This window comes from Antennarius striatus, chromosome 7 (genome assembly GCF_040054535.1).
Source record: "Antennarius striatus isolate MH-2024 chromosome 7, ASM4005453v1, whole genome shotgun sequence".
Lineage (NCBI taxonomy): Eukaryota > Metazoa > Chordata > Actinopteri > Lophiiformes > Antennariidae > Antennarius > Antennarius striatus.
Window position 1 is genome coordinate 4,175,127 of NC_090782.1, and position 26,522 is coordinate 4,201,648.

The 26,522-nt window shown below is 44.0% G+C and overlaps 2 protein-coding genes across 9 annotated transcripts; both read right to left on the bottom strand.

Annotated features, from left to right (window-relative positions):
* Positions 1-1,009: 1,009 nt before the first annotated feature.
* Positions 1,010-18,350, bottom strand: LOC137599250 (dimethylaniline monooxygenase [N-oxide-forming] 2-like). Of its 8 annotated transcripts, none has more exons than XM_068320066.1 (14): positions 18,250-18,350; positions 17,092-17,263; positions 16,761-16,900; positions 15,931-16,119; positions 15,560-15,725; positions 15,311-15,453; positions 14,946-15,145; positions 11,763-11,996; positions 10,623-10,744; positions 9,896-9,968; positions 9,694-9,763; positions 9,402-9,607; positions 2,415-2,510; positions 1,010-1,667 (listed from the first exon to the last, which is right to left on the bottom strand). In XM_068320066.1, exons 3-13 carry the CDS (start codon positions 16,890-16,892, stop codon positions 2,441-2,443), a joined length of 1,605 nt encoding a protein of 534 aa, XP_068176167.1. In that variant the 5' UTR covers positions 16,893-16,900; positions 17,092-17,263; positions 18,250-18,350; the 3' UTR covers positions 1,010-1,667; positions 2,415-2,440. The 8 variants fall into 8 exon arrangements, 7 of the variants coding, with proteins under 7 accessions (XP_068176167.1, XP_068176166.1, XP_068176168.1 ...); XM_068320065.1 differs by having other exon boundaries at positions 1,010-1,763; XR_011036776.1 differs by having other exon boundaries at positions 1,013-1,667; positions 7,908-9,607.
* Positions 18,351-24,734: 6,384 nt separating this feature from the next.
* itpa (inosine triphosphatase (nucleoside triphosphate pyrophosphatase)) lies at positions 24,735-26,422 on the bottom strand. Its single transcript, XM_068319774.1, has 8 exons — positions 26,342-26,422; positions 26,056-26,113; positions 25,910-25,974; positions 25,740-25,813; positions 25,616-25,647; positions 25,382-25,494; positions 25,216-25,292; positions 24,735-25,008 (listed from the first exon to the last, which is right to left on the bottom strand). The coding sequence occupies exons 1-8, from the start codon at positions 26,402-26,404 to the stop codon at positions 24,876-24,878; spliced, it is 615 nt and encodes a 204-aa protein (XP_068175875.1). The 5' UTR covers positions 26,405-26,422; the 3' UTR covers positions 24,735-24,875.
* Positions 26,423-26,522: the final 100 nt, after the last annotated feature.

The following is a 26,522-nucleotide window of genomic DNA, read 5'->3' on the forward strand; positions in this document are numbered from 1 at the left end:
TTTCTAGGGTCCCATGTCTGAAAATTGTTTTGCTTTGAGTTTTATTATCCCAAAAAATATGCAGAATCCTGCTAATAAAACAAACAAACTCGTGTATAATTGTGTTGCATGTGTCTGGATTTATATTGAAAACAATTTAGTCCTCTTCTTTACTGGGGACTCCTTGAAACTTCCCCATTTCTCTGGGGGTCTTATGAAAACCTGCATTTTATCCATGCATGTATGAGATTTGGCATTAAAAAACATTTTCAGAATAGCAGTTGGGCTCCACACTTTAGAATTGCAGCTGGTACCAGTAATGGACCTCTCTCTAGCAAGTTAACAAGTGCAGGTGTTATTTTCATTTCTTACATATGCCATACTCAGTAAATAATGTAGTAAAACTGTGAAAGACATGTCAAAAACGCTCAATTAAGAACAAAGACTATTAGCATTAATCTAAGTACGTATAGTGGTCAGAGTATAGTGTGATGACTGATATCCTTATATGTTAAAAGATATTTTATTAATAATTCTAGACATTACATGTTAATGATGTACTTATGTCACCATTGACCAAAGAAGAGTGCATTTAAACCGTGATCTACTGTCATGAATAAGATCGACTGAAACTTTTATTTTTGTGACAATTCTACTTCTTTGCCTTGTTGAATGTTGCAGTGCTGACAGTATCTGTGTTGACTTTGAGTCACAGAGGAAAAAGAGGAATTCCTTCATAGCGATGTTACTGACCCATGGTGAACTGATGTCTGACAGCAATCTTCCATGTTCTGTTAAAAAAGTCTGATGCCAAGTAAATTGAAGTCTTTGCCAAGAAAAGAGTATAGGATCCTTGGTCTTTTTCACAGCTACTCTAACTGGGTAACCACTACTCAATGTCTTTGTAAACAGAGAAGTCTGAACAACCCACATAACATTTATTTATCAATGTGTGTCACTTTTACTGGCCATTACTATTGATAACTGGATATACAAAGCTTTGTATACAATTAGACAACCTAGAGTAAATTCAGATAAATGAGTACAATGTGTACTTGAAATAAACTTTGTGTAGATGAAATACCAAGTAAATACTGATGCCTGCGGTCCATGAAAAGTAGTTGTTTATTCTGTCCTCTGGTCTTGCTCAGAGGATTTGTGTATTTATACATGAATCACATTTTCAGTACACCTGGGAGGGATCTTTAACAAGTGTATGCATAGATTCTGCAAAGAGACTTCCAGCTCCAGGGTAATTTATTACCTATTCCCTGTTGTCACTTTAGTGTTTGCTCCTCACCCCCATACCTCTCCTTCAGAGACTACTTCCTTCCATACACCCCTCTCCACACTTTAGTTTCAGCCTAGTCTCAGCCTCAGAGTGGTCTGCTGATCTCATCAGGAGTTTTGAGTTTTATAGATATGTAAAATAGATAAATAAATTGCATATCTATCACAATCACATCCATCGCTGTATCGACAGAAGGAAGACTAACAGCTTTCCTTCCTTTAAGTACCAGGCACCAAAAGTCATGTAACTGTTCCTCAAGAGCAACACAAACAGTTGGTATCAGAGGGGCAAATGTTTTTCCAGCAGTAGTTGCAGTGTGTACCCCCAGGTGGCAAATCAGGAGGGGGAACACCACAGGAGGACACTAGGTCTGGTACTCTGATTATGGGAGACTCCGCTGTAAAAGATGAGATGAGTGTGCAGTAAAAATCTGAAATGCCCTGTGCTTCCCCAACAAATTTTTATTTCCTCCTGCATCACATTGTTCCCTTCGCTGAGGACATGAGACAAAGAAAGTCAAAACACATTTCAGGACACATTATCAGGACAGTTAGAACAGCCAACATTCACAGCTTGGTTAACTTTGGGCTTTCCCAGCATGTAATATATCCGTCACATAAGAAAGGGCATATACATGATATACCCGTATTGGCCCGAATATAAGACGGTGTTTTTTGCATTGAAATAAGACTGAAACTCCCCTGTACTCGTTGTCATTTAATTTAATTTAATTTAATTTAATTTAATTTAATTTAATTTAATTTAATTTAATTTAATTTAATTTAATTTAATTTAACTGCATGCCTACAGGCCCCTAGTGTGTGTTGTGTTCCGGGGCCTGTATACGATGTTTGTGTGTGTATGCTGACTAACACACACACACACACACACACACACACACACACACACACACACACACACACACACACACACACACACACACACACACACACACACACACATATATATATATATATATATATATATATATATATATATATATATATATATATATATATATATATATATATATATATATATGCATGTACAAAAAAAACTGGAGTGGAAAACATAATTTCCCCATTGTGTGGACGAATAAAGGTGGATTATTATTATTATTATGAAAAAGTGGGGGTCGTCTTACTTTTGGGGTCAAGACGTTATACCCATTCACAACGCTAGATGGCGCCAGATATCTTTAAAGCGAATGCTGAACTTTACTCCCCAGGCCAAAGCGAACCTGTCACGAAGAAGAAAAATAAAAATGGTGGTAAGAAAGAAAAGAGAACAAAACAAGAGAAGAGATAACAGACAATGGAGAAATGTAGCGACAATCTGGAGAATATATTTGTTTCAGGACAACAGTTACAGTTTGACTTCACTTTGATGGTTAATGCAGTTATTGCAATTTTGTTGTTTTATCACAGTAGATTGTCTTATTTACATTTCAAACACTAGAAGCCATTCATTTACAAATGTGATTGCACTTTAGTTTACATATTTAAATATTCAGATATTAAGATGTGATAGACAGTTTTTGCATGATTTGAATGAGGCAAAATAACATGGTTTTTGTCTCAAATATATTGTTATAATCATTTGTTTCAGATGTACTGTAATTATTTTCTGATTTAAAATTAAATTTGGTGTTCAAAAAGTCTTTTTTCAAACTTGAGTCTTGGAAAAGAGGGGGTCGTCTTATAATCAGGGTCGTCTTATATTTGGGCCAATATGGTGATTATCCCCTTCCTTGAGTGGTCACCTTATCGTAGTGGAGGGGTTTGTGTGTCCCAATGATCCTAGGAGCTAAGTTGTCTGGGGCTTTCTGCCCCTGGTAGGGTCACCCATGGCAAACAGGTCCTAGGTGAGGGACCAGACAAAGTACTGCTCAAAGACCCCACATGATGATGAAAAACATTGGAAAACGTTTTCCCTTGCCCGGATGCGGGTCACCGGGGCCCCCCTCTGGAGCCAGGCCTGGAGGTGGGGCTCGAAGGCGAGCGCCTGGTGGCCGCGCCAGCACCCATGGGGCCCGGTCGGGCGCAGCCCGAAAGGACAACGTGGGTCCCTCTTCCCATGGGCTCACCACCTGTGGGAGGGGCCATAGGGGTCGGGTGCATTGTGAGCTGGGCGGTGGCCGAAGGCAGGGATCTTGGCGATCCAATCCCCAGCTACAGAAGCTGGCTCTTGGGACGTGGAATGTCACCTCTCTGGCAGGGAAGGAGCCCGAGCTGGTGTGTGAGGTCGAGAAGTTCCGACTAGATATAGTCGGGCTCACCTCCACACACAGCTTGGGCTCTGGTACCAGTCCTCTCCAGAAGGGTTGGACTCTCTTCCACTCTGGAGTTGCCCATGGTGAGAGACGCCGAGCAGGTGTGGGTATACTTATAGCCCCCCGGCTTGGCGCCTGTACATTGGGGTTCACCCCGGTGGACGAGAGGGTAGCCTCCCTCCGCCTTTGGGTGGGGGGCCGGGTCCTGACTGTTGTTTGTGCGCATGCACCAAACAGCAGTTCAGAGTACCCACCCTTTTTGGAGTCCTTGGAGGGGGTGCTGGAGAGCTCTCCCACTGGGGACTCCATCGTTCTGCTGGGGGACTTCAATGCTCAGGTGGGCAATGACAGTGAGACCTGGAAGGGTGTGATTGGGAGGAACGGCCCCCCCGATCAGAACCAGAGTGGTGTTCAGTTATTGGACTTCTGTGCTTGTCACGGACTGTCCATAACGAACACCATGTTCAGACATAAGGGTGTCCATATGTGCACTTGGCACCAGGACACCCTAGGCCGCAGTTCGATGATCGACTTTGTGGTTGTGTCATCGGACTTGCGGCCGCATGTCTTGGACACTTGGGTGAAGAGAGGGGCGGAGCTGTCAACCGATCACCACCTGGTGGTGTGTTGGCTCCGATGGTAGGGGAGATGCCGGTCCGACCTGGCAGACCCAAACGTACTGTGAGGGTCTGCTGGGAACGCCTGGCGGAATCCCTTGTCAGAAGGAGTTTCATCTCCCACCTCCGGCAGAACTTCACTCACGTTCCGGGGGAGGCGGGGGACATTGAGTCTGAGGGGACCATGTTCCGCGCCTCCATTGTCGAGGCGGCCGACCGCAGCTGCGGCCATAAGGTGGTCGGTGCCTGTCGTGGCGGCAACCCCAGAACCCGTTGGTGGACATCAGCGGTAAGGGATGCCGTCAAGCTGAAGAAGGAGTCCTATCAGACCATTTTGGCCTGTGGGATTCCTGAGGCAGCTGATAGGTACCGGCTGGCCAAGCGGAATGCGGCTTTGGTGGTTGCTGAGGCAAAAACTCGGGCGTGGGAGGAGTTCGGTGAGGCCTTGGAGGACGACTTCCAGACGGCTTTGAAGAAATTCTGGTCCACCGTCAGACGTCTCAGGAGGGGGAAGCAGTGCAGCATCAACACTGTGTATAGTGCGGATGAGGCACTGCTGACCTCAACTCGGGACGTTGTGACTCGGTGGGGAGAATACTTCGAAGACCTCCTCAATCCCGCAGACACACCTTCCCATGAGGAAGCAGAGTATGGATACTCTGAGGCGGGCTCTCCTATCTCTGGGGTTGAGTTCACCGAGGTAGTTAAAAAGCTCCTCGGTGGCAGGGCCCCGGGGGTGGATGAGATCCTAAAGGCTCTGGATGTTGTGGGGCTGTCCTGGTTGACACGCCTCTGCAACATCGCGTGGACATCGGGGACAGTACCTCTGGATTGGCAGACTGGGGTGGTGCTCCCCCTTTTTAAGAAGGGGGACAGGAGGGTGTGCTCCAACTACAGGGGCATCACACTCCTCAGCCTCACTGGCAAGGTCTATTCAGGGGTTCTGGAGAGGAGGGTCCGTCGGGAAGTCGAATCTCGGATTCAGGAAGAGCAGTGTGGTTTTCGTCCTGGCCGTGGAACAGTGGACCAGCTCTACACCCTCTGCAGGGTCCTTGAGGGGGCATGGGAGTTCGCCCAACCAGTCTACATGTGTTTTGTGGACTTGGAGAAGGCGTTCGACCGTGTTCCTCGGGGGGTTCTGTGGGGGGTGCTTCGGGAGTATGAGGTACCGGACTCCTTGATAAGGGCTGTTAGGTCCCTGTATGACCAATGTCAGAGTTTGGTCCGCATTGCTGGCAGTAAGTTGGATTCGTTTCCAGTGAGGGTTGGACTCCGCCAAGGCTGCCCTTTGTCACCAATTCTGTTCATAGCTTTTATGGACAGAATTTCTAGGCGCAGCCAAGGCGTTGAGGGTGTCCGGTTTGGTGGCCTCAGTATTGCGTCTCTGCTTTTTGCAGATGACGTTGTGCTGTTGGCTTCATCAAGCTGTGATCTCCAACTCTCACTGGAGCGGTTCGCAGCCGAGTGTGAAGCGGTTGGGATGAGAATCAGCACCTCCAAATCTGAGACCATGGTCCTCAGTCGGAAAAGGGTGGAGTGCCCTCTCCAGGTTGGGGATGAGACCCTGCCCCAAGTGGAGGAGTTCAAGTATCTTGGGGTCTTGTTCACGAGTGAGGGTACAATGGAACGGGAGATCGACAGGAGGATCAGTGCAGCGTCTGCAGTGATGCGGTCTCTGTATCGGTCCGTCGTGGTGAAGAAGGAGCTGAGCCGAAAGGCAAAGCTCTCGATTTACCGGTCGATCTACGTTCCTGCCCTCACCTATGGTCACGAGCTATGGGTCGTGACCGAAAGAACGAGATCCCGGATACAAGCGGCCGAAATGAATTTCCTCCGCAGGGTGTCCGGGCTCTCCCTTAGAGATAGGGTGAGAAGTTCGGTCATCCGGGAAGGACTCAGAGTCGAACCGCTGCTCCTCCGCATCGAGAGGAGCCAGATGAGGTGGCTTGGGCATCTGGTCAGGATGCCTCCTGGACGCCTCCCTGGTGAGGTGTTCCAGGCACGTCCTACCGGGAGGAGGCCCCGGGGACGACCCAGGACACGCTGGAGAGACTATGTCTCCCGGCTGGCCTGGGAACGCCTTGGGATTCTCCCGGAGGAGCTGGACGAAGTGGCTAGGGAGAGGGAAGTCTGGGCTTCCCTGTTTAAGCTGCTGCCCCGCGACCCGACCCCGGATAAGCGGAAGAGAATGGATGGATGGATGGATGGATGGATGGATGGATGGATGGATGGATGGATGGTAATTATCTCCAAGGGCTTAAATGTTTCTGAGGTTTTGGTGACTGATGTTTTTTAATAATCATAATTCAAACTTTATTGATCCCCACAGGGGAAATTCTCTTTACACTTTCAGTACATGCATTTGTGTTAGTTTTTAGCACATCACACAGTGTTGTGAACAAGGCCCCTGAAACACAGCACACTAGGGGCCTGTAATCATGCAGTTAGTCCAGGGGAGGAAGAGTGACGGGTCGCGCTCGGAGGTCGCGCCCCAAATGAGCAGCTTGTGGTGGGGACGGCGCCTTGCTCAAGGGCGCCTCGGCAGTGGCTGGGAGGTGAGCTGACACCTCCCACAGTCAGCTCACACTCCAAGGGATGTCATGCCGGGAGCGGGAATCGATCCACCGATGACCGGGCGATCCGTCTTCAAGACATCTGCTCTACCGCTGAGCCACTGTTGCTCTTTCTCATGATTAATATGTTTCATTTAAAGCGACCACACTCTAAAAAATGATTCAAGGGCCAGTAGATGTGACAGTAATATACAAAAATCAATAAAAAATTCTGAATATCATCATGATGAGTATTTGATTTGACTACATCAAAATTAATTAGTAAAACTCCAACAGGAATATTTGTGTGAAATAGACACATATAAATTAAGTTTACTTACTTAAAATAAAGTATTATTTGACTCACAGATTACATGGTTTAAATATTTGTAATAATAAGTTTATGTTTCACCAACATTTTTGAGAATATATTAACAAATATCAGTTAGTTTTAATAAGTGCAATTATTAAACAAGTCAACTCAATTTTATTGGAGTTGTAACTAACAACTTAAAAACATCAAGTTAACAGAAGGGAACAGATTCTGCATTTTTAGGATTTTGGGGCACTGGTCATTCACTCTGGCAGTGGCTCGGCGGCGGAAGACAGATTGCCTAGCCATCAGTGGTTTGAATCCGGCTCCCGCCAGGACATCCCTCGGAGTGGGAGCTGACGGTGGGAGGTGTCAGTTTACCTCCCAGCCACTGCTGAGGTGCTCTTGAGCAAGGTGCTGTCCCCCCTCGTTTTGGGGTGTGACCACCCAAAATTTAGTTACATTTACTCAATTTGAGTAGGTAATTGAACCAAATCAATTCGTTCAGATGTACTAGAAAATATTACTTAGATTTACTCATGACTCAGGTTTTGTTTTAACAGATTTGAGAGCTTTCATATCTACTCAGTATTTGGAAGTGTAAAAATGTTCACTGATTGAATTAAGTAACATGCAGTATTATTTTTTTGAGTGCACCACTGTTGATTTTAACAAAAGAAAAGCAGAAGTAAATGTGAAAATTCAGTGATTTTGAGTAAAAATAATGTAGAATTGGTGACGTTAAACGGAAAATAACTATACAATTCACATCACTGGATAAATTTGACCATTTAATTAATTTCTTCCATTTTCATTTTTTTTCTTTTATGATGGCAGGTGAGGCCATACCTCAACAAAATTAAAAAATCAATGCATTATGTACCAGAATGTTAGCAGCACGATTCTCTGTAATTTACAATTGGTCTCGTCAGTACACCAATGCTTCAAGAGAGCTGTTAAAAGATGAGATCATGCATCACAATGGTCAACGTTCACCTGTCCCAACATATTGCTGGCAGTAAATTCTAAATCAGTACGTACTTGTCAAAAATTTTGCAACTTTTTTTTCCAGTTTTACATTTTAAATGTTGTTTTTTAAGTTTTCTCAATTTATTGTAGGGTTTCAATAGACACGTTCATTCATTCATTCATTCATTCATTCATTCATTCATTCATTCATTCATTCATTCACTCACTCACTCACTCACTCACTCACTCATTCATTCATTCATTCATTCATTCATTCATTCATTCATTCTATTCATCTTCTTCACTGCTTCTTCTGCTTTTGCGGGTCTTGAGGGTTGCTGGAGCCTGTCCCAGCTGATTCACAGGCAAGAGGCGGAGGACACTCTAAGTACGATGCCAGTGCATTGCTGAGCCACATGAAAGACAAAAACAACCCACCACACTAACAGGCCATATGGAATGATCAATTCACCTTAATTATATGTTTTTGGATATGGGATTAGGTCGGCCATGGGGAGAACATAAAAACTCCGCACAGAGAGGATTCAAACCCGAAACACTTTAGCAGTGAGGTGACAGTGCTACCCACTTCCCACTAGGATACTGGAGTTAGAACCCTGGTTTTGCATATTCTCACTTGTGCATAATTCTGAATGTCTTTTCCCTCACTCACTCAAGGTCTGGGTGATAAAATGTAAGACTCGAATGCAGTATCCAGACCAGATAGCAGAAACCATCCAATAAATAATCAAAACATGCCAGGTTCATTCTTCATTGTCTGTAAAAGGAGAAAAGATTTAGGTGAATATACCCTCCCAGAAAGACAAAGTTCTTATAGTTGCATAGTTTAGACTCTTGGTTCTTCGCTGACTCAGCTTCCTCTTGGTAAGATCTAATGCCATTAGAATGAACCCACAGAGTTTAACAGAGTCTGTTCAATAAACCTTGTAATTTACTGAAATACATTCTTGTCTTGTGCCGTTTCTGAAATAAATACACTGTCCAGGTATCTGAAGCCCTAAGAGTTCTGATCCCCTCATCCCTGACACTCCCTAAGAGTTTGTTTTCAGAGGTTTTCAGGTTTTAATAAATACTTTCTTGTCCGTCCATTTGGGTCACCCTGGGACAGTTACCATTATTTTTACCTTTTATCGTTAGTATTTTATTCGTTTTAATGAAAACAACACAAGTCACATACAATTTCTGTGTGACCTGGGTCTAAATATAGTTAGACTAGAGACATATTTCCTGATGTTATTTAACCAGAGAACCAGGGGTTCTTTGTGACCATCTTGCCAGAATCTGAGCTGGATCCTTCAGCCCTACAACACTATCATTTCTAGACAGGAGAACACCAACTATCACAGTAACTCCAACTATGAACAGCCAGGGAGAATAGAGGATGGACCTCCTGCGCTTTGGTACTGGTACCACCCTGGTTCTGAAAGGCTGAGCTACCCGCTCCCACTGGGTGAGGATAGCCTGACGAGCTCCATCCCACTGCCCAGGTCCAGTAAGACGATATTGGTATGGAGTGCAGGGACCAAAGAAGATCTTCACCCAGAGCACAGGATCTCTCAGTGGTAAGGTCAGAAGATTCGGGCGAACCCCTACCTGTGATTGAAGTCAGTCATCATGTTTGTGTTTTGTGCATACCCCACAAATAGTAACACAGCCTTATGAAGTGGAACTGAACTTACCTCCTCTGCCATAAAGTCCAAGTAAGATATGTAATCTACCAGGCGAGCAGCATGTGCTTCAGAACGATGACTTAAAAAACATACAATTGAAGGCATGATTTGTTTGTCTATATTAACACAACATTTTAACAAAAATCCTGTTCTCTACAGGAAGAGCATGAATACCCTGCTGCATCACTTGAATAATGTAATGACCATGTACCTTTTCCTGTTTCTTTTCGTGTCGGATTCAATGACCTCCAACATTTTCTTCTTCAATGGGAGATGACACAGTCCTTAAAGAGAAAAACATACCAAGTACACGTTGTGTATAACTATTAGAAAAGTTGTATTTTTCAGGATCAACTTAATTATAGAACAATTACAATGCTCTCAGTCAAGTAAAAAGTAAACCTCAAACTTAAATGTGTAAGAAAGAAAAATAGATATATGAGCTATACAGCTATTAGTGTGCAGAATTATTATGCAACTACAGGAAATGAAAAATAAAAATTTTCCGATTTCACTTGTTTATTTTCAATTTGAAATTTACACATAACATTTCTGACAGTTCAAAAAAATCAGTGACCAATCTAGCAACCTTTTTTTCAATGATAGTCATAAACCTTGCATTCATGGAGTCTCTGTTTCTTAATATAAAAAATAATATCTTGTTTTTGGCCCATTATTGCTGGAAGAAAATAACCTGTCCAATAATTATGCACAGCTTGCTCCAGGGTATTGATCTTCTTATGCTACGCCCTCCCTCATTACACAAATACACATCACCTGATGTGCTTAAATCCACCAAACATTCAGGTTTATACAGCTTGCAATTTGGAAATATTTATAAGAATTTTGACGTGTTCAACATACTCACTTGCCAAATAGTTGTGTACACAGTGTAACAAGATTGGCTCTTTAATCCTAAGGGATTTGCAATTACCTACCAGTAAATACCTTGACAGCCCACCTGGCCTGCATTTCCACAGAATTTGTGATTGGTCCATTTGTCTGAAAAAGACTCAGGATGACCAGCGTAGGTTGTGATAGAGAAGGAGGAAACAATCTCCTGAAGAAGAACACAGGTAAATAAAGAACAACAACAAACAATAAACGATTTCAATTTGTGTCACAATACACAAATATGATTATATTAGTCTTAATTTAAACTGTTATTCATCTCACACATTAGATAATTGCATTTTCAAATTGTTAGTTATCTGTCTATTTATCATGTCATTATGAAATACACAAATACGAGCATTCATCCAAAATGGAAAAAAAGATGACACGCTGTGGTGGCCCCTTACAGGAAAACCAAAATGAACTTTGTTCATTGTGGACCAAACATGCCATTGGAAACTGATATCATAGCCCCACATGTGTTAATTGTAGGGTCAGATTTTATTATGCCTTCCTTTTTTGATCTGTCACTATATTTATCTTGTGTGAGTGTTTGACAGAAAGATGCTTTTAAGTCAATTACCAGTGCCGTGCTAGTTTTTTTTTTGACAATGAAGCTCCTTTCTATTAGGGCGCTATGACATGATGTATGATTTAAGGGGTAGAGTAACACATATCCTAATTTTATGGATAGACAATCATTTCCTATAAATTTCCTGGTATTCTATCTTCTTCCAACAACAAAAAACAATACAGATAAATTAATAATTTTGAACTGACCAAAGAAGGTGACTGAGAATGTTTTATTGTCCTTCTGTACGAAGCCCTGCGATAAACTAGTGACTTTTCAAGGGTGTATCCCATGTCATGGCCCCCATAATCCGACAAACCAACGATCCAGTAAAACAAGGAAACAACCAACAAAAAAAGCAATGAACAAGCCAATGAACCAACCAACAAAACAACAACCCAACAACAAACCAATGAACCAACGGAAGCCTCACAGAGTACAAAACCTCATACAGTTTAACCAACCAGGACCAATAATGTATGAAATTAATCTGGTTAAGAGTCACCTTTACATATTACATAATACAGTTCCACGCACTCTTGCATTCTTCGAGTGTGCTCAAATACTATATTAAGCATTAAAAAAAAAAAAATTTCCAGAGACTTCTACTTACTTGTACAATTTTAACTGTCTTTGAGGCCCAGTGAACAGGCCTGGAGGCAGGAATGGGTGTCCAGCATTGTAGCCGGTACAGAAGACCACATAGTCAATGTTGAGCTCCACAGTCCCATCTTCAAAAACAACTCCAGAGCCCTTGAAGCTTTTCAGATTGGGCTTCAGCACTATTGCCCCATTTAGCATTTGAATGGGAAGGTCTGTGTTGATCAAAGGTCTTCCATCCGTAATTCTAGAAAAGACAGAAAATGACAGGGTCAACCTAAACCGTCTTTCTACAAATGTTTTGTCACATTCAAAGTTTTACCATTATTAGTTAATTGTGAACACAAATGACGCCATGCTTATTGCTGTTTTCATGACACCCTGGAACTTTGATAATACAGGTACAAAACTTTGGATACAATGATCAAGCTGGATTTTTTGCTTTGAACCGGTTCAGAATTTTAAAATCAAATTAAGATAAAAGTATTATTTTGTATGAAGAGGATCGGTGAAGGGAAGCAAAGATAGAAACAGATTTCAGTAAGAGCTCATCGAGTCAGTGACCAACTCATTATGTCAGATGACACAGAAATTATGGAACCCCTATAGAGACCAGACAAAAAGTTGTCTTTCAGAAAGCAAATCCACTCTGGAAGGAGCTGAGCATGACTCATGTATGATTTCTGTAGTGATATGTCCATCCATCCATCCATCCATCCATTCTCTTCCGCTTATCCGGGGTCGGGTCGCGGGGGCAGGAGCTTATGCAGGGAAGCCCAGACTTCCCTCTCCCTAGCCACTTCGTCCAGCTCCTCCGGGAGAATCCCAAGGCGTTCCCAGGCCAGCCGGGAGACATAGTCTCTCCAGCGTGTCCTGGGTCGTCCACGGGGCCTCCTCCCAGTAGGACGTGCCCGGAACACCTCACCAGGGAGGCGTCCAGGAGGCATCCTAACCAGATGCCCGAGCCACCTCATCTGGCTCCTCTCGATGCGGAGGAGCAGCGGCTCGACTCTGAGTCCCTGCCGGATGACCGAACTTCTCACCCTATCTCTAAGGGAGAGCCCGGACACCCTGCGGAGGAAACTCATTTCGGCCGCTTGTATCCGGGTAGTGATATGTTCCGTTACTAAAATAGCATCCTAATACACATAAAGAAAGTGAAGATAGTGTAGTATAGCTCAACAATTTTATAAAAAAACAACCTCCAATAAAGTATGGGTATTAAAGTGATTATTCCATCCATCCATCATCCATCCATCCATCAATGGGTAGGGACGCTCAGACCTCCCCAGCCCAGAGACATAGTCTCTCCAGTGTGTCCTAGGTCTTCGCTGAGGCCTCCTTCTGGTGAGACTGGGAGGCACCCAGCAGGTATCTCAAACAGTTGCCTGAGCCACTTCTACTGGCTCTTCTCACTGTGGAGGAGCAGTTGCTCAACTCCGAGTTCCTCCTCTGTGGCAGAGCTTCTGACCCTTTTTCTAAGGGTGTGCCCAGCCACCCTATGAAGAAAACTCATTTTGACCCCTTGAATACGGGATCCAAGTTCCCGAAATCATCATTCCACCAAGCAAAATCCAAAAAGCAAGATGAACAATGCAAAATATGACAAAACAGGTGACAAAGTGGGATAATATACAGACACACTGTCTGTGGGCACAAAAATAGACAAAATAAAATCATATAATACTAATAAATATATAGAGTGCATGACAGACAGGTGGCATGATGTGGATTAGGATGTAGCAACTTTTAAAAACATGGCCTGAAAACCATCAAAGTCATCAGATTTGTTTGAGTCCAACTTGATGAGTTCTTCCAAAACTTCTGAGATGGAAACAGGTTAATTGGAGAAGCTGACATCACTGGATGGAGGACGGGTGTGTGATGGAGCAATGTTGGGAGCCAGGGCAGTGAAGGCTTGCTATGAGTACACAAAATGTTGGTTGAGGAGTGAGGCCATGCCTGATTTATCAGAGGTGATTGCAAGGGGAAGTAAGTTTATTTTCCATAGACAGAACTTCTTTGAAATTATAGATTTTTTCTGTGTCATGGTTCTGTTCTTTTCGTATGCTGGGCAGGTCTGTTTTTGTGTTTAGCTCGTTTTCTACTGACAGGTCAGGCTGTGGCAGGGGATGTGTCTGGCTTCTAGCAGCTGAAGAGGAGCACCAGTTTTCACTCTGCTCATCAGCCTCTTTTCAAAAGGCCTGGCCTTTCCCTATGAGGGTGACAGATAATTCCGTCCTGCTTCAGTGATGCTAGTGTTCCTACTTGTCTCATAGCTGCCTGTCCATTTCAGGGTTTGTGGATTTTTGTCATTTTTTGCTCTGCTGCTTTTGGTTTTTGTTGCTCACTCTTTTTTCGTTTTTTGTTTTATATACTCAATTAATCCCCGAAGGGAAATTAGTGTTAGTAACTCACACATGCATATATATTAGTGTGTACAGGCCCTGAACAAACAAACACACACATGGGGGCAGCTCCTGCTTGGTGCGTCCAAATGATCACCTTGCTCAAAATCGCCTTGGCAGAGCTCCAGAGGTGAGCTGACACCTCCCACTGTCAGCTCACATTCCGGGTTCCGATCTTGAAAAACTGGACGACCCGCTCTACCACTGAGCCACTGCTGCCCCTGTTATCTGCCTGAACAATGAAACTGTTGATTTTTACTTTTGAGTCAGTCTCTGGTCTATAGGTCTAGACTCGCCTAATCCCTAACATTCTAACCTAACTGCCTGTGTGGCTTGATTTCTGCATTACCTGGAGGCAAGCAAATCAACAGGAGACTGAGACGACCTTGGTCGTTTATCAATAGTAGTGCTAAATAAGTCTTTAAAATAAAACCAGGCATCATCTGTAGAGGTTAATTCTCTCCCACTTCTCTGTTGCCACATCATGTAAAGGCCTGGATATCTTTATAACTTAGACATATCCCAATTCAAGTTACCTAAAGGACAAACTCTGAAGAGATATGAGGAGCTATGAAGATAAGGATGGAATAATAAAACTGAACTGGCAAAGACAGTAATTCCCAGATAATGACACAACTGTAATCCATGTGTTCATAAAGAAGATAAATTGATGCTTCTAAGGTGAATACTTTAGGACAATAAACGAAGCTAAGGCTGGAATAATAAAACTCAACCCATTTGTCTTGGGATCCTGAGGTAGATTAACAATCATCGACCATGTGAGTCACCTGTGTTTGGGCTGCAGGCCATATAATCGGTGGTCACAACGTTGGTTCGCGACTCCCTCTTTAATCCAGTTGACCAGAGAGCTGGGAAGGAGCTTTGTGAGCAAGTTGTTGAATCTGGTGATCGCTATCATGTCCAAAGGAAGACCATTACTGGCCATTCTGCCAAACACCCAGGCCCCCTGGCGTGTACTGAGAAACGTCTGTTGGACAAATAGCATTGACATAGGCACTGTAATATCAGGATCACAAAATAAGATTCGAACACATTAAACATTAAAAACACAATCAACTAACAATAAAAAGGCGTATCTCAATGCAGATTTTTCTCTTAGCCCTCCTGTTTAATGTCAGTGTTATTCTGTTACCTTCTCTGCAGATCTGCTGATCTCTACAGCAATGTCTCCTCCAGAATTACCCAAACCAATCACGACCACCCTTTTTCCTCTGAAGGCATCGGCGTCTTTATATTCCCAGCTGTGCAAACACTTGCCAGAAAACGTCTCATGCCCTAGAGAGATTGAGGTGTTGTTATCGAACAACACAAAACACAAAATCTAGATGTATTGTAAAGCAAAATATTCTGTAAAATGTCTATGTTTGTTTTGTTCACAGACCTGGAAAGTCTGATAGGGGGAAGACTGGGTGAGTGAAATGGCCTGTACACACCATAACCGCATCAAAGATGTGACTTTCTTCTTCTCCATCCCTGTTAGTGGTCACTACGTCCCACTGACCAGACAGAGAGAAATCTGGCCTCTGTGTGATTCTCTTTACTGTTGTCTGAAGCATGCATGGACGCACACACACACACACACACACACACACACACACACACACACACACACACACACACACACACACACACACACACACACACACACACACACACACACACACACACACATACGACTTATTATTTTGCCATACAAAATTGTAGAAACTTTTCAGAAGACTGGTACTCCTGACGCGATGAAACTGGAATAACCTTGAAACTGATATATCTGAGCAGATCAAAGTGCTCAGCATAGAGCCTGAGGTACTGCAACAGCTGGGAGTGGAGCACATAATTTGGATAGTCAGCAGGCATGGGGAAATCACTGAAACACATCATCTCTTTAGAGATGTTGACCACCAAGGAGCGATAGATGCTGGCTTGCCCTGATTCAGGGGACTCCTGCAAATGAAATAGAAAAGGTAACTTAATCAATACTCATTCAGAGTTCATTTTACCTCAAGACAGTAGTGCATCCTTGAGATGCTTCAAGAAAAATTTGTGCATCCCAACATGATGTTTATGCATCCCAAAAGTAATAACAGCATATACAATAGAAGCGTATGCAAGGATTGAGATTTTTCTAATAGTACAATATGAATTAAACAAACTGTTAATTTTAATGTCTTTATTAATAACATAGCTGTTTAAGGAAAAAGGAAAAAGAGTTATATATATATACTGTACATGTAGTAATAATAATGTAATATAGTTTTTTTTTCACTTTAGCTTTTCACTCAGTAGTTTTCTTTGCCTTTAATTCATATACTGTATTCTCCTGAGAAACTTGCATAAGATCAAAATATAGTGGCGATTTCCAGGTTTGAAATTTAAGTGGAGAAATGGGAAAATTGTGAATATTTTTGTTGAATAGAAGTGCACTGAATGCTTGTGTCCCATGCTGTCTGACGATTGTGCGTTCCCATCAAAAAATGTGCGTCAAAGACGCAATAGTACAATATTACTGCGGTGGACAGCTTTCTGGTCATAGAGTATCATTTTACAAACCTGGGATAGTGTTTAGAACCATTGCTGCCATTTACCTTAAATTTCCACAGGCCACCAATGTCATCGCTGCTTTCAAAGCAGACAGGCTGCAGACCCTCATCAATGCAGGCCTTGATACAGGTGAGACCAGAACCGCCCCCTCCAACCACTGCTACCCGTTGCACCATTTTGGGTACTGTAGAAAGGGACAGGAAGAATTAGAAATGCTTTATGGATAACATGTCGGCAGCTCTTTCAGGCTTCAGCAGTCCATCCCTCCTTTGGATGGTATCTTCTATTGAACTACAAAACAGACACAAAATGACAATACAGTACCGAAAATGACATAAATTTGAAATTAAAGTTACACAATAAAATTGTACTAACCAGTTTGCCTGCTTGCAGATCCAAAATGGGAGGAGGTTAATCTTTTTCTTCTGCCGGACAACACCGTAACACACGCCGGCTATCCATTATCCTCTCAAACCAACAGTTCGCCTGCACCCACAATCCACCTGTCACCCACGGACTTGTGCTTAGACAGGGTGTAGTATGACCTCTGTAGGTCAAATAAGGAATAGTGGCTAGACACAAACCTTTTACAGTAACAACACCATTTACACCACAGGAGGTTCTTTACTCTCTTGGTATCTGCAACTTTCAGTCTGCTGCCCCAGAATGTAGCAGCAAAGCCGTGACAGACTCCTACGATATGCTCAGCAAGGTCTGACAGATGTTGGAGGACTTCAGCCTCCTAGGAATCTAGTGATGCAAATACCGCATGATAATGTACTGTTGGAGGAAGCCAGTCATACTGAGGGAACCAGCATAGATGGGGGATTGACAAGGAAATACCACACAGACCTTCAGGTGTGGACTCAAACCCAGAAACCTTCTGGCTGTGAGACATCAGGTCAATTGCAGATACAGGGTAACGATATATCCAAACTTATATAATGGTGACTCAAGCAAGGCTATGACTCAGAAAGCATACAGAAAAGTCACCTTTCTAGACAAACTTGTTCCAAAGGTGACAGAGATGACGGCTCTCAGCAGGTCAGCTGGTTCATTACCTCTGATTGATTGGTCCATATTTCAAAGATAACAGTGTCTCAATAAATGCTGTGTTTTCTTTCTATTTTTTACATGGATGATTTTTGGTCTTTTCTTTGGATTTGAAATGTTAACTGAAATAATAGAAACAAGTTTTTTAAAAATTCTTGCAATCGTTTAGGATGGACCTGCTGTGCAAGTCCAGGCCACCAAAGCCAGCAGGAATTTGTTTGTAAAAGTATTGTCAATGTGTCTACATTTTTCTACAGTCATTGTAGTGCCTGCAGTTTGGTTTGCTCCCCACCCAATGTGACCTCTAACAGTTTACAAGATCCAAAGTTTACAAGATCAAAGTTGAAAAGCTGGAGAGTATAGTCAGTCATTTTTCAACTACATTTTTCAACCAGTTTAGGAAGCACTTTTACAGAATGCCTGTCTCAAATCTACGTTATCAGAAATTGGGCAGCAGAACACAAACAAAACTGCTCTCACCTTCTTCAGTCAAATGATTGCAAATCCAATGTATGTAAATGTTGAACAGCCTTTACGGTTTCAGGAATGTATTGTTTTGTGGATAGTATGTGAACTCACACAGACTCCAAGGGGAGGACTCAGGTCTAGTGGGAGGGGAAACTTCTCTTGAGGGCTGAGTAAGGACTATTTCATGGAACAGGGAACAAAGGGCACAGGCTGTTCTCAGAATTTCTAGTTTTGTATTCTTGTCTCATGGAATCAATACTGTAGACTGTCACTTTAAGAGTAAACTTAGACTTCACATGAGATCACTCAGTTATCACCAGACGTAGAAAACATAAGTAGCCACTCCCGCAGCATGGGACAACATAGGCGTACACTTTTTTTCTACATGTGGTGACGTATTTCCTGTAAACATTACTGATGGGCAATAATGACAAGTAAGATCAGAATTAAAATCAAGCTTAAGTTATGGAAAAAAATGCAGGGAAAATGTGAATGAATGCTGAAATGAGGCACGAGTAAAAACATAACACAATAAAAAAAGTAAAGTAATGTCTTCTCAGGACAACACACAGTGACACGTACAGGCCCAGAGATGCAGTAAATGTGGAGTAAAAATACAGTATATGTTAGTGACTTATAGTTATAACTATGAGGGGGTGGCTGTTACGTAACTACTGCTGTGTTTCTCAACACATTATAATGATTAATATTTGTTTCAATTGATTCCGGAGAGGGCGGTACAATGGCGCAGTGGCTGTCACTTTGGGCTCATAGCAAGATGGTTCCGGGTTTAATGCCTTCAAGTCCGGGTTCTCTGGTTTCCTCCCACGTCAAAACATGCAGCTTCGGTGAACTGAATACTCAAAACGGTTTTCAGGTGTGAGTGATTGTCTGTCATGTGGCCTGTGATGTGCTGGCGTCTTATCTGGGTGTACCCTGCCTTTCACCCATAGCTGGTTGGGATGGGGTAGGCTCCATCAGACCGGTGTCACACTAGGTGGATAAGCAGGTGTAGGTGAGACGACTGTAATAGTCTCATCAAGAAAATGGATGAGTGATTCCTGAGACTGGGAAAGATTGGCTAATGGACATGCTAAATTGACAACTGCTGGAGACAGACTCCTGCACAAAACTGTTAATTTCTAACCTCCAACAAGCTAACAGTTTGTTTTTTTTGCTGGAGTTAAAAAGTTATGCAGCAATTTCTGGTCCTGTTTATACATAATCTTGACTATCGCTTTACAATATCTTACCTTGTCTGTCATTGACAAGCTGATTGATAACAGTCCCTTGATCAGACCAGTTTATTGCTCTGCAGTTGTTTCTGCAGTTGTTTCTTCACCAGAGTAATCAACTGAGGGAAGAAACAATCAAAGGCCATGCCAGCATAGACAAGTCCTTGCTACCTGGCAAGTTGAAACTGTGGTGCCTGCAGTTTGGTTTGCTCCCCACCCGATGTGACCTCTAACAGTTTACAAGATCCCCATTACCAAAGTTGAAAAGCTGGAGAGTACAGTCAGTTCTTACATAAGAAATGGTTTGGTCTCCCGCATTGGGTGAGCAACATTTATAGACACGGGTCCCTGGAACTACCTGTCTCTAGCCTTATAGAGGACTTTGAATGCACCAAGGTGAGGCAGAACATGACCCTGAATGAGTCTCAAGGTGATCCGAGCAGATGCTCCAAGACTGGCGACTGGAAAGAAATGGATCCCTTCTGAGGCCATTCAGCAAGGAAAATCTTCTTTCAGTCATGGAGACATTGTTGGACAGGTGCAGCATGGAAGAAAGGGGTTTGGTCTTGAGACATGTCGACCCAGCCGCTTTCCTCTCACAAGGGCAATCATGCACTTCAGGTTATCTGGTCGGCCCCAAATTGACTGTAGGTGTGTGTGTGTGTGTGTGTGTGTGTGTGTGTGTGTGTGTGTGTGTGTGTGTGTGTGTGTGTGTGTGTGTGTGTGTGTGTGTGTGTGTGTGTGTGTGTGTGTGTGTGTGTGTGTGTGTGTGTGTGCGTGGTTGGAGGTGGAAGGAAGCTGGAGAACCTGGAGAGAACCCACAGGAAAAACTTACAGAAAGGACTGGAATCCAGAACTTTGTAGCTGTGAGGCGACAGCGCTACCCACTGCACCACCGTGATGTCAATAGGCACTTTCAAACAGGAACTGCATCACAGTGTTGAAACAAATCCCCCCCATTGTTTCTCAAGTGGTTGTTAAAACTTTGATAGCCCAGGCATCACAACATCCAAACACATTATGACATTACGTGTGCTCAGGGTGTGATGGACCAAGTTGTTATTACTATTGATCGAATTGTACAGTATGTTGAAAATAAAGTCCACTGTCACCGTGGACTCAAAGAGGGAAACAGTATAGAGTGGCTGCACCTCAAGGCGTGGAGGTTTGGACTTGGTATGATGGACAGTAAAAATTATTGGACTGTTTTTTTTTTGTTTTTGGGAGCGACAGTTGTGTTATGCACTGTGTGGGTGGCCCCATACTGTACTAAGGAAAATAAAGAAAGCACAATCTGAACGCAAGGGTGATAGGAAAAAAGACATCACACCTCCGTTCTGTGAACTGACTTACTCTGATGCTGCATGTAACAAACCTATGCTGATGTTCTGTAATGTTAAGAGATAAGAATTAAGCGGTCTTAAAAATGATTTCGCTAACTTCCCGTTTTATTTTCTGCGCTTATTCCTAAAATTATAGACTTACCGTTGCAATTGCATAGTTCATATCCCACTGTTTTACACCAGAACATATTGCTATAAGTCACACCCATTTCACCATATCAAAACACTCCATTCAGACAGATGCCTATATAGGTTCTATTCTGACCCTCTGAGCTTTCAAAGAGGTGGAAGAAGAGGTGGACATCCCGTTACACTTTAATTCAGTCAAACATCCATCCATCCATCCATCTTCCACCACTTATCCGTAGTTGGGTCGCTTGTATCCGCAATCTCGTTCTTTCGGTCATGACCCATCGTTCATGACCATAGGTGAGGGTAGGAACGAAGATTGAACGGTAGATGGAGAGCTTTGCCTCTCGGCTTAGCTCCCTCTTTGTGACAACAGTGCGGTAAAGCGACTGCAATACCGCTCCTGCTGCCCCAATTCTTCGTCCAATCTCACGCTCTATTGTTCCCTCACTCGTGAACAGGACCCCAAGATACTTAAACTCCTTCACTTGTGGAAGGACCTCATTCCCCACTTGGAGAAGGCAGTCCACCGGTTTCCTGCTGAGGACTATGGCCTCAGATTTGGAGGTGCTAATCCTCATCCCTGCCGCTTCACACTCGGCTGCAAACCGGACCAGTGAGCGCTGCAGGTCACAGGCTGATGACGCAAACAGGACCACATGATCTGCAAAAACCAGCAATGCAATTCTCAGGCCACCAAACTGTAAAGCCTCCTCACCACGACTACGCCTCGATATCCTGTCCATGAAAATCACAAACAGAATTGGTGATAAAGCGCAGCCCTGGCGAAGGCCAACAGTTACTCGGAACAAGTTCGACTTACTGCCGAGAACCCGGACACAGCTCTCACTTTGGGCGTACAGGGATTGGATGGCCCTGAGGAGAGGCCCCCTCACCCCATACTCCAACAGTACTTCTCACAGTATATCCCTGGGGACACGATCATATGCCTTCTCCAAGTCTACAAAACACATGTAGACTGGATGGGCATACTCCCAAGCCCCCTCTAGGATCCCTGTGAGAGTAAAAAGCTGGTCCGTTGTTCCACGACCAGGACGGAACCCACATTGTTCCTCCTCAATCTGAGGCTCGACAATTGGCCGGACCCTCCTTTCCAGCACCTTGGAGTAAACTTTCCCAGGGAGGCTGAGGAGTGTGATGCCCCTGTAAATGGCACACACCCTCTGGTCCCCCTTTAACCTTTATTTAACCAGGCAAGCAATTAAGAACAGGTTCTTATTTACAAATGCTGCCTGAGCTAAGAGCAGTGGCTCTTAGAGGTGTGGGGGTGGGGAGGAAGTCTAAAATAAACACAAAGACATACACTATACAGAAAATATAAGAAAAATAAATACAAGACAAGAGAACTAGACCGAGAAAGAGAGAGAGAGAAAGAGAGAGAGACACTCAACAAGTGCAGCTGTCAGCTACAATTTCATGTAGGTTTTGTTTAAAAGCAGTGAGTGATATGGGGACAGTGAGTTGGAGGCAGTTTTGAAAATTGTTCCAATCATTAGCTGCAGCGAATCGAAAGGCACTGCGACCAAAGACAGTACGGGCTTTAGGGATGGAGAGTTTGATGAGCTTACTGGACCTAAGATTGCGGGCAGGACGGAAGTGGTGTAGAAGGGAGGAGAGGTAGGGATGTTTTTTTCCAAGTATGGATTTGTAAATGAGGTGAAGCCAGTGGTGGAGCCGTCTGGTGTGGAGGGATGTCCAGTCTACCAGGTTGTACAGGTCACAGTGGTGAGTTCTGAATGGAGCTCCTGTGGCAAAACGGATGGCAGAGTGGTGGAGAGTGTCGAGTTTGCTAAGAGTAGATTGGGAAGCCCCTTCTTAAAAAGAGGAACCACCACCCTAGTCTGCCACTCTTTTGGCACTGTCCCAGACTTCCACGCAATGTTAAAGAGGCATGTCATCCATGACAGCCCCTCAACACCCAGAGCCTTCAGCATTTCTGGGCGAATCTCATCAACACCCGGGGCTTTGCCACTGTGCAGTTGTTTAACTACCTCGGTGACTTCGCGCCGAGAGATTGACTCTGATCCCCCATCATCCTCCAGCTCTGCCTCTGCAACAGAGGACGGGTCAGTTGGGGTAGTTGGATTCAGGAGTTCCTCAAAGTGTTCCTTCCACCGACCGACAACCTCCTCAGTTGAAGTCAACAGTCCCATCTTTGCTGTATACAGCTTGGATGGTCCCGTTTCCCAGTCCTGAGGTGTCGGACAGTCCTCCAGAACAACTTTGGTGCTGTCAGATAGTCCTTCTCCATGGCCTCTCCGAACTCCTCCCACACCCTCTGTTTTGCCTCCATCACAGCCGAGGCTGCAGTCCTTTTGGCCTGTCGGTACCCTGCAACTGCTTCAGGAGTCCCCAGGGACAACATGCCCCTGAAGGCCTCCTTCTTCAGTCGGACGGCTTCCCTGACCACCGGGGTCCACCACGGTGTTCGAGGGTTACCGCCCCTTGAGGCACCCAAGACCTTGAGACCACAGCTCTCAACTGCAGATTCAGCAATGGAAGTTTTGAACATCGACCATTCAGGTTCAATGCCCCCAGCCTCCACAGGGATGCACGAGAAGCTCCTTCGGAGGTGTAAATTGAAGGCCTCACGGACAGAGTTCTCCTCCAGATGTTCCCAGTTCACCCGCACTACTCGTTTGGGCTTATCAGGTCTATCCAAAGGTTTCCTCCGCCAACGGACCCAACTCACCACCAGGTGGTGATCAGTTGACAGCTCTGCCCCTCTCTTCACCCGAGTGTCCGAAACACACGGTCGAAGATCAGATGATAGGATCACAAGATCAATCATTGACCTCCGAACTCTGAACTGATATTTGGTGCATATGCACAAATAATAGTCAGAGTCCCCCCCCCCACAGCCTTAAGGCGTAGGGAAGTGACCCTCTCATCCACCGGGGTTAACTCCAATACAGCGGCACTCAGCCGGGGGCTTGTGAGTATCTCCACACCCGCCCTGCTCCTCACGCCTGACGCAACTCCGGAGTAAAACAAGGTCCAACCCCTATCCAGGAGTTTGGATCCAGAACCGAGGCTATGCGTGGAGGTAAGCCCCACGAGATCCAACTGGTAGCGCTCCACCTCCAACACAAGTTCCGGCTCCTTCCCCGCCAGTGAGGTGACATTCCACGTCCCCAAAGCCAACTTCTGCCACCCGGGTCTGGTCCGTCGTGATCCCCTGTCGTCACTGCCACCCATATGGCAGCGAATCCACGTTGCCTTTTCGGGCTGAGCCTGGCCGGGCCCCGTGGCAGACCCAGCCACCAGACGCTCGCTGACAGGCCCTCCGTCCAGGCCTGGCTCCAGACGTGGGCCCCGGGCTTCCTCCGGGCAGGGTCACATTTTTCCCTTTTCCGTTTTTCATGGGATCTTCTGAACCATTCTTTGTCTGGCCCTTCACCTGAGACCTGTTTGCCTTGGGTGACCCTACCAGGAGTACACGACTCCCGACAACATAGCTCCCAGGATCCGTAGGGCACACAAACCTCTCCACCACGATAAGGTGATGGTTCCTTGGAGAGGTTCAGTCAAACAATAATCTGTAAATTTATGTTGTCTCTCTAAACAAAATTGGTGGGTAATTGTATATACAGTACTTTGTAAAGTATTTCATTTGTTTAAATGAAAACAACACTGGAAGTCACATTGCATCCTTCAATTAAACACCAGGGAAGGACGGTGACCCAAATGAAAGCCTCTCCACGAGACTGTTGCCCCCATGACCCGGCCCCAGATTTTTAACATTTATAAGAAATTTAAGACATTCTTCAAATATTAACAATTTATTGACAGCATGAGAACAATAAAAATTTCTGGTAACAAGGACCACCTTCTGCACTGTAAAATCCAGTCCAAGAACTTGATGAATGACGTATTTTTCTGCAGATTTATACTGTTCAAAATGAACTGGTTAATCTTCCTGCTGCTTCTTCTTGCTATGTGGTGAGTCATCATTGGTTTGAGAAAAGTAGTCAGACATGGCAGCAAGTGCTCGATAGCGGTGAGAAATAGAATTCTTAACTTCCTTTGGCAACTCAGCATAGCTGCAGATGAGAGGGAAGAGTCAGTATGAGTATGTTTGGAATGAACGCATTACATACCTTGCAAGGACAGGCGATGGTGAAAGGTATCAACACACTATTGTACTTTGTTATGAAATTCCATATCTGAATGGATTATTGCCAGTACGTATGATGACCTCTGCCTCCCCCTCGTGGTAGAAAGGGAAATGTCAAGCGATACTTGCTTACGTTTGGTCATATCCGTCCGGCTGGAAACAGGGATCCCATCCAAAGTCACGAGGCCCTCTGGGTTCCACAATATGTCCCTACATACACCACAAGAAGAGTGAATTTAAAAATAAAAATACAACACACACACAGACAAAACAATCTTCATCCTTTTCATGGAGACAACCTCTGTCCTCCCTCTGAAGAGCTGCACTGGTTCATTATTTCCAGGAGAAAAAGCAAATGTGCACAAAGCCCACGCTGATTTATCTTCAAATCCAGCCAGGAGTTTGTACAAGCCTACAACAAAAGAATGAACAAGACTGCAAGGGCTGGTCAGTACATTACACTTTTTCTATCATGTTTCTAACTGCAATTGTTTTAATATCTGGGGAGTGTTTCTAGTATTCATCAATCTTACCTTCTGGTTTGAGTTTATCCAGGAACCATTTTCTACAAAAATATATTCTAGTTTTATTCACAGCAGTTATTTATTGTGATGAAAGGTAAATAACTCAATACAAAATTAATTATACTGCACTTACATGTACGGGCCAGGCAGCCCCCCCAAAGCCTTGAAACAAAGACATGTGTCCTCAACTATGACTGGTCCATCAACCTAAAGGTGAAACAAACGGCAATGGATCATTTACAAGTACTGTATTAAACAAGAAGGGCACAGAACATTTTTTGACATGCATTACAGTAAATGTACCTGTCGTGCAGCCTCCTTACACTTTTGAACCGAAATCTCATCTGGCTCTCCTTGGTATTCAGGCACTTAATACCAAAATTATTATTATACTGGTTACACTTTTTAAAAATAATCATTTTACTGGTTATATCTCTTTAAATACTTACAGTCAATCTTTTTTGACACTAGTTTGTAGGGAAACTTGTCTCCGAGGATCTGGACAACCTGATGAATGTGATGAAAGAGGATGTTTAATATAGATTCAGTAGGACAGGGCCTTTCTTAGCTGAAGCAATAACTAGGGTTAAATGACACTGCACAAGCTCAGTGCCTGTGTTTAGGTCAAACTACACTCGCACAGAATAAAGCAATAGTGAAGATACGTCTTGCCTGAATTGCTCGAAGCAGGATAGCACAAACAGCATCCTGTCACGGCTTGTATTTGACACTTACTTCTTCGAGTTTTTTGGCATTTCCAGTGACGAAAACCATAGACCTCCCTGCGGGCGCAGCCATGTTGAACTCCACCCGGAAAGTTTATTCCGTCCAACTGTACACTTCCGGTACAATTATGACCAATTAAATATAAGCTGGAAATGTCAACGAATCATCAGCGAGTATTTAACCACACCTT

Bases quoted from the DNA above. Each gene is read 5' to 3' on its own strand.
- itpa (XM_068319774.1), bottom strand. From the start codon at position 26,404: ATGGCTGCGCCCGCAGGGAGGTCTATGGTTTTCGTCACTGGAAATGCC. The intron at 25,293-25,381 runs GTTGTCTCCATG...TGGTGTATGTAG, and splicing joins TCTTCAGAGGGAGGACAGAG to GGACATATTGTGGAACCCAG. The intron at 25,009-25,215 runs GTAAGCAAGTAT...TCTCATCTGCAG, and splicing joins CCGGACGGATATGACCAAAC to CTATGCTGAGTTGCCAAAGG.
- LOC137599250 (XM_068320060.1), bottom strand. From the start codon at position 16,892: ATGGTGCAACGGGTAGCAGTGGTTGGAGGGGGCGGTTCTGGTCTCACC. The intron at 10,745-11,762 runs GTAAGTAGAAGT...GTTCTTCTTCAG, and splicing joins AGACAGTTAAAATTGTACAA to GAGATTGTTTCCTCCTTCTC. The intron at 9,969-10,622 runs GTAGGTAATTGC...TTTCTCTTTAAG, and splicing joins GGCTGTCAAGGTATTTACTG to GACTGTGTCATCTCCCATTG.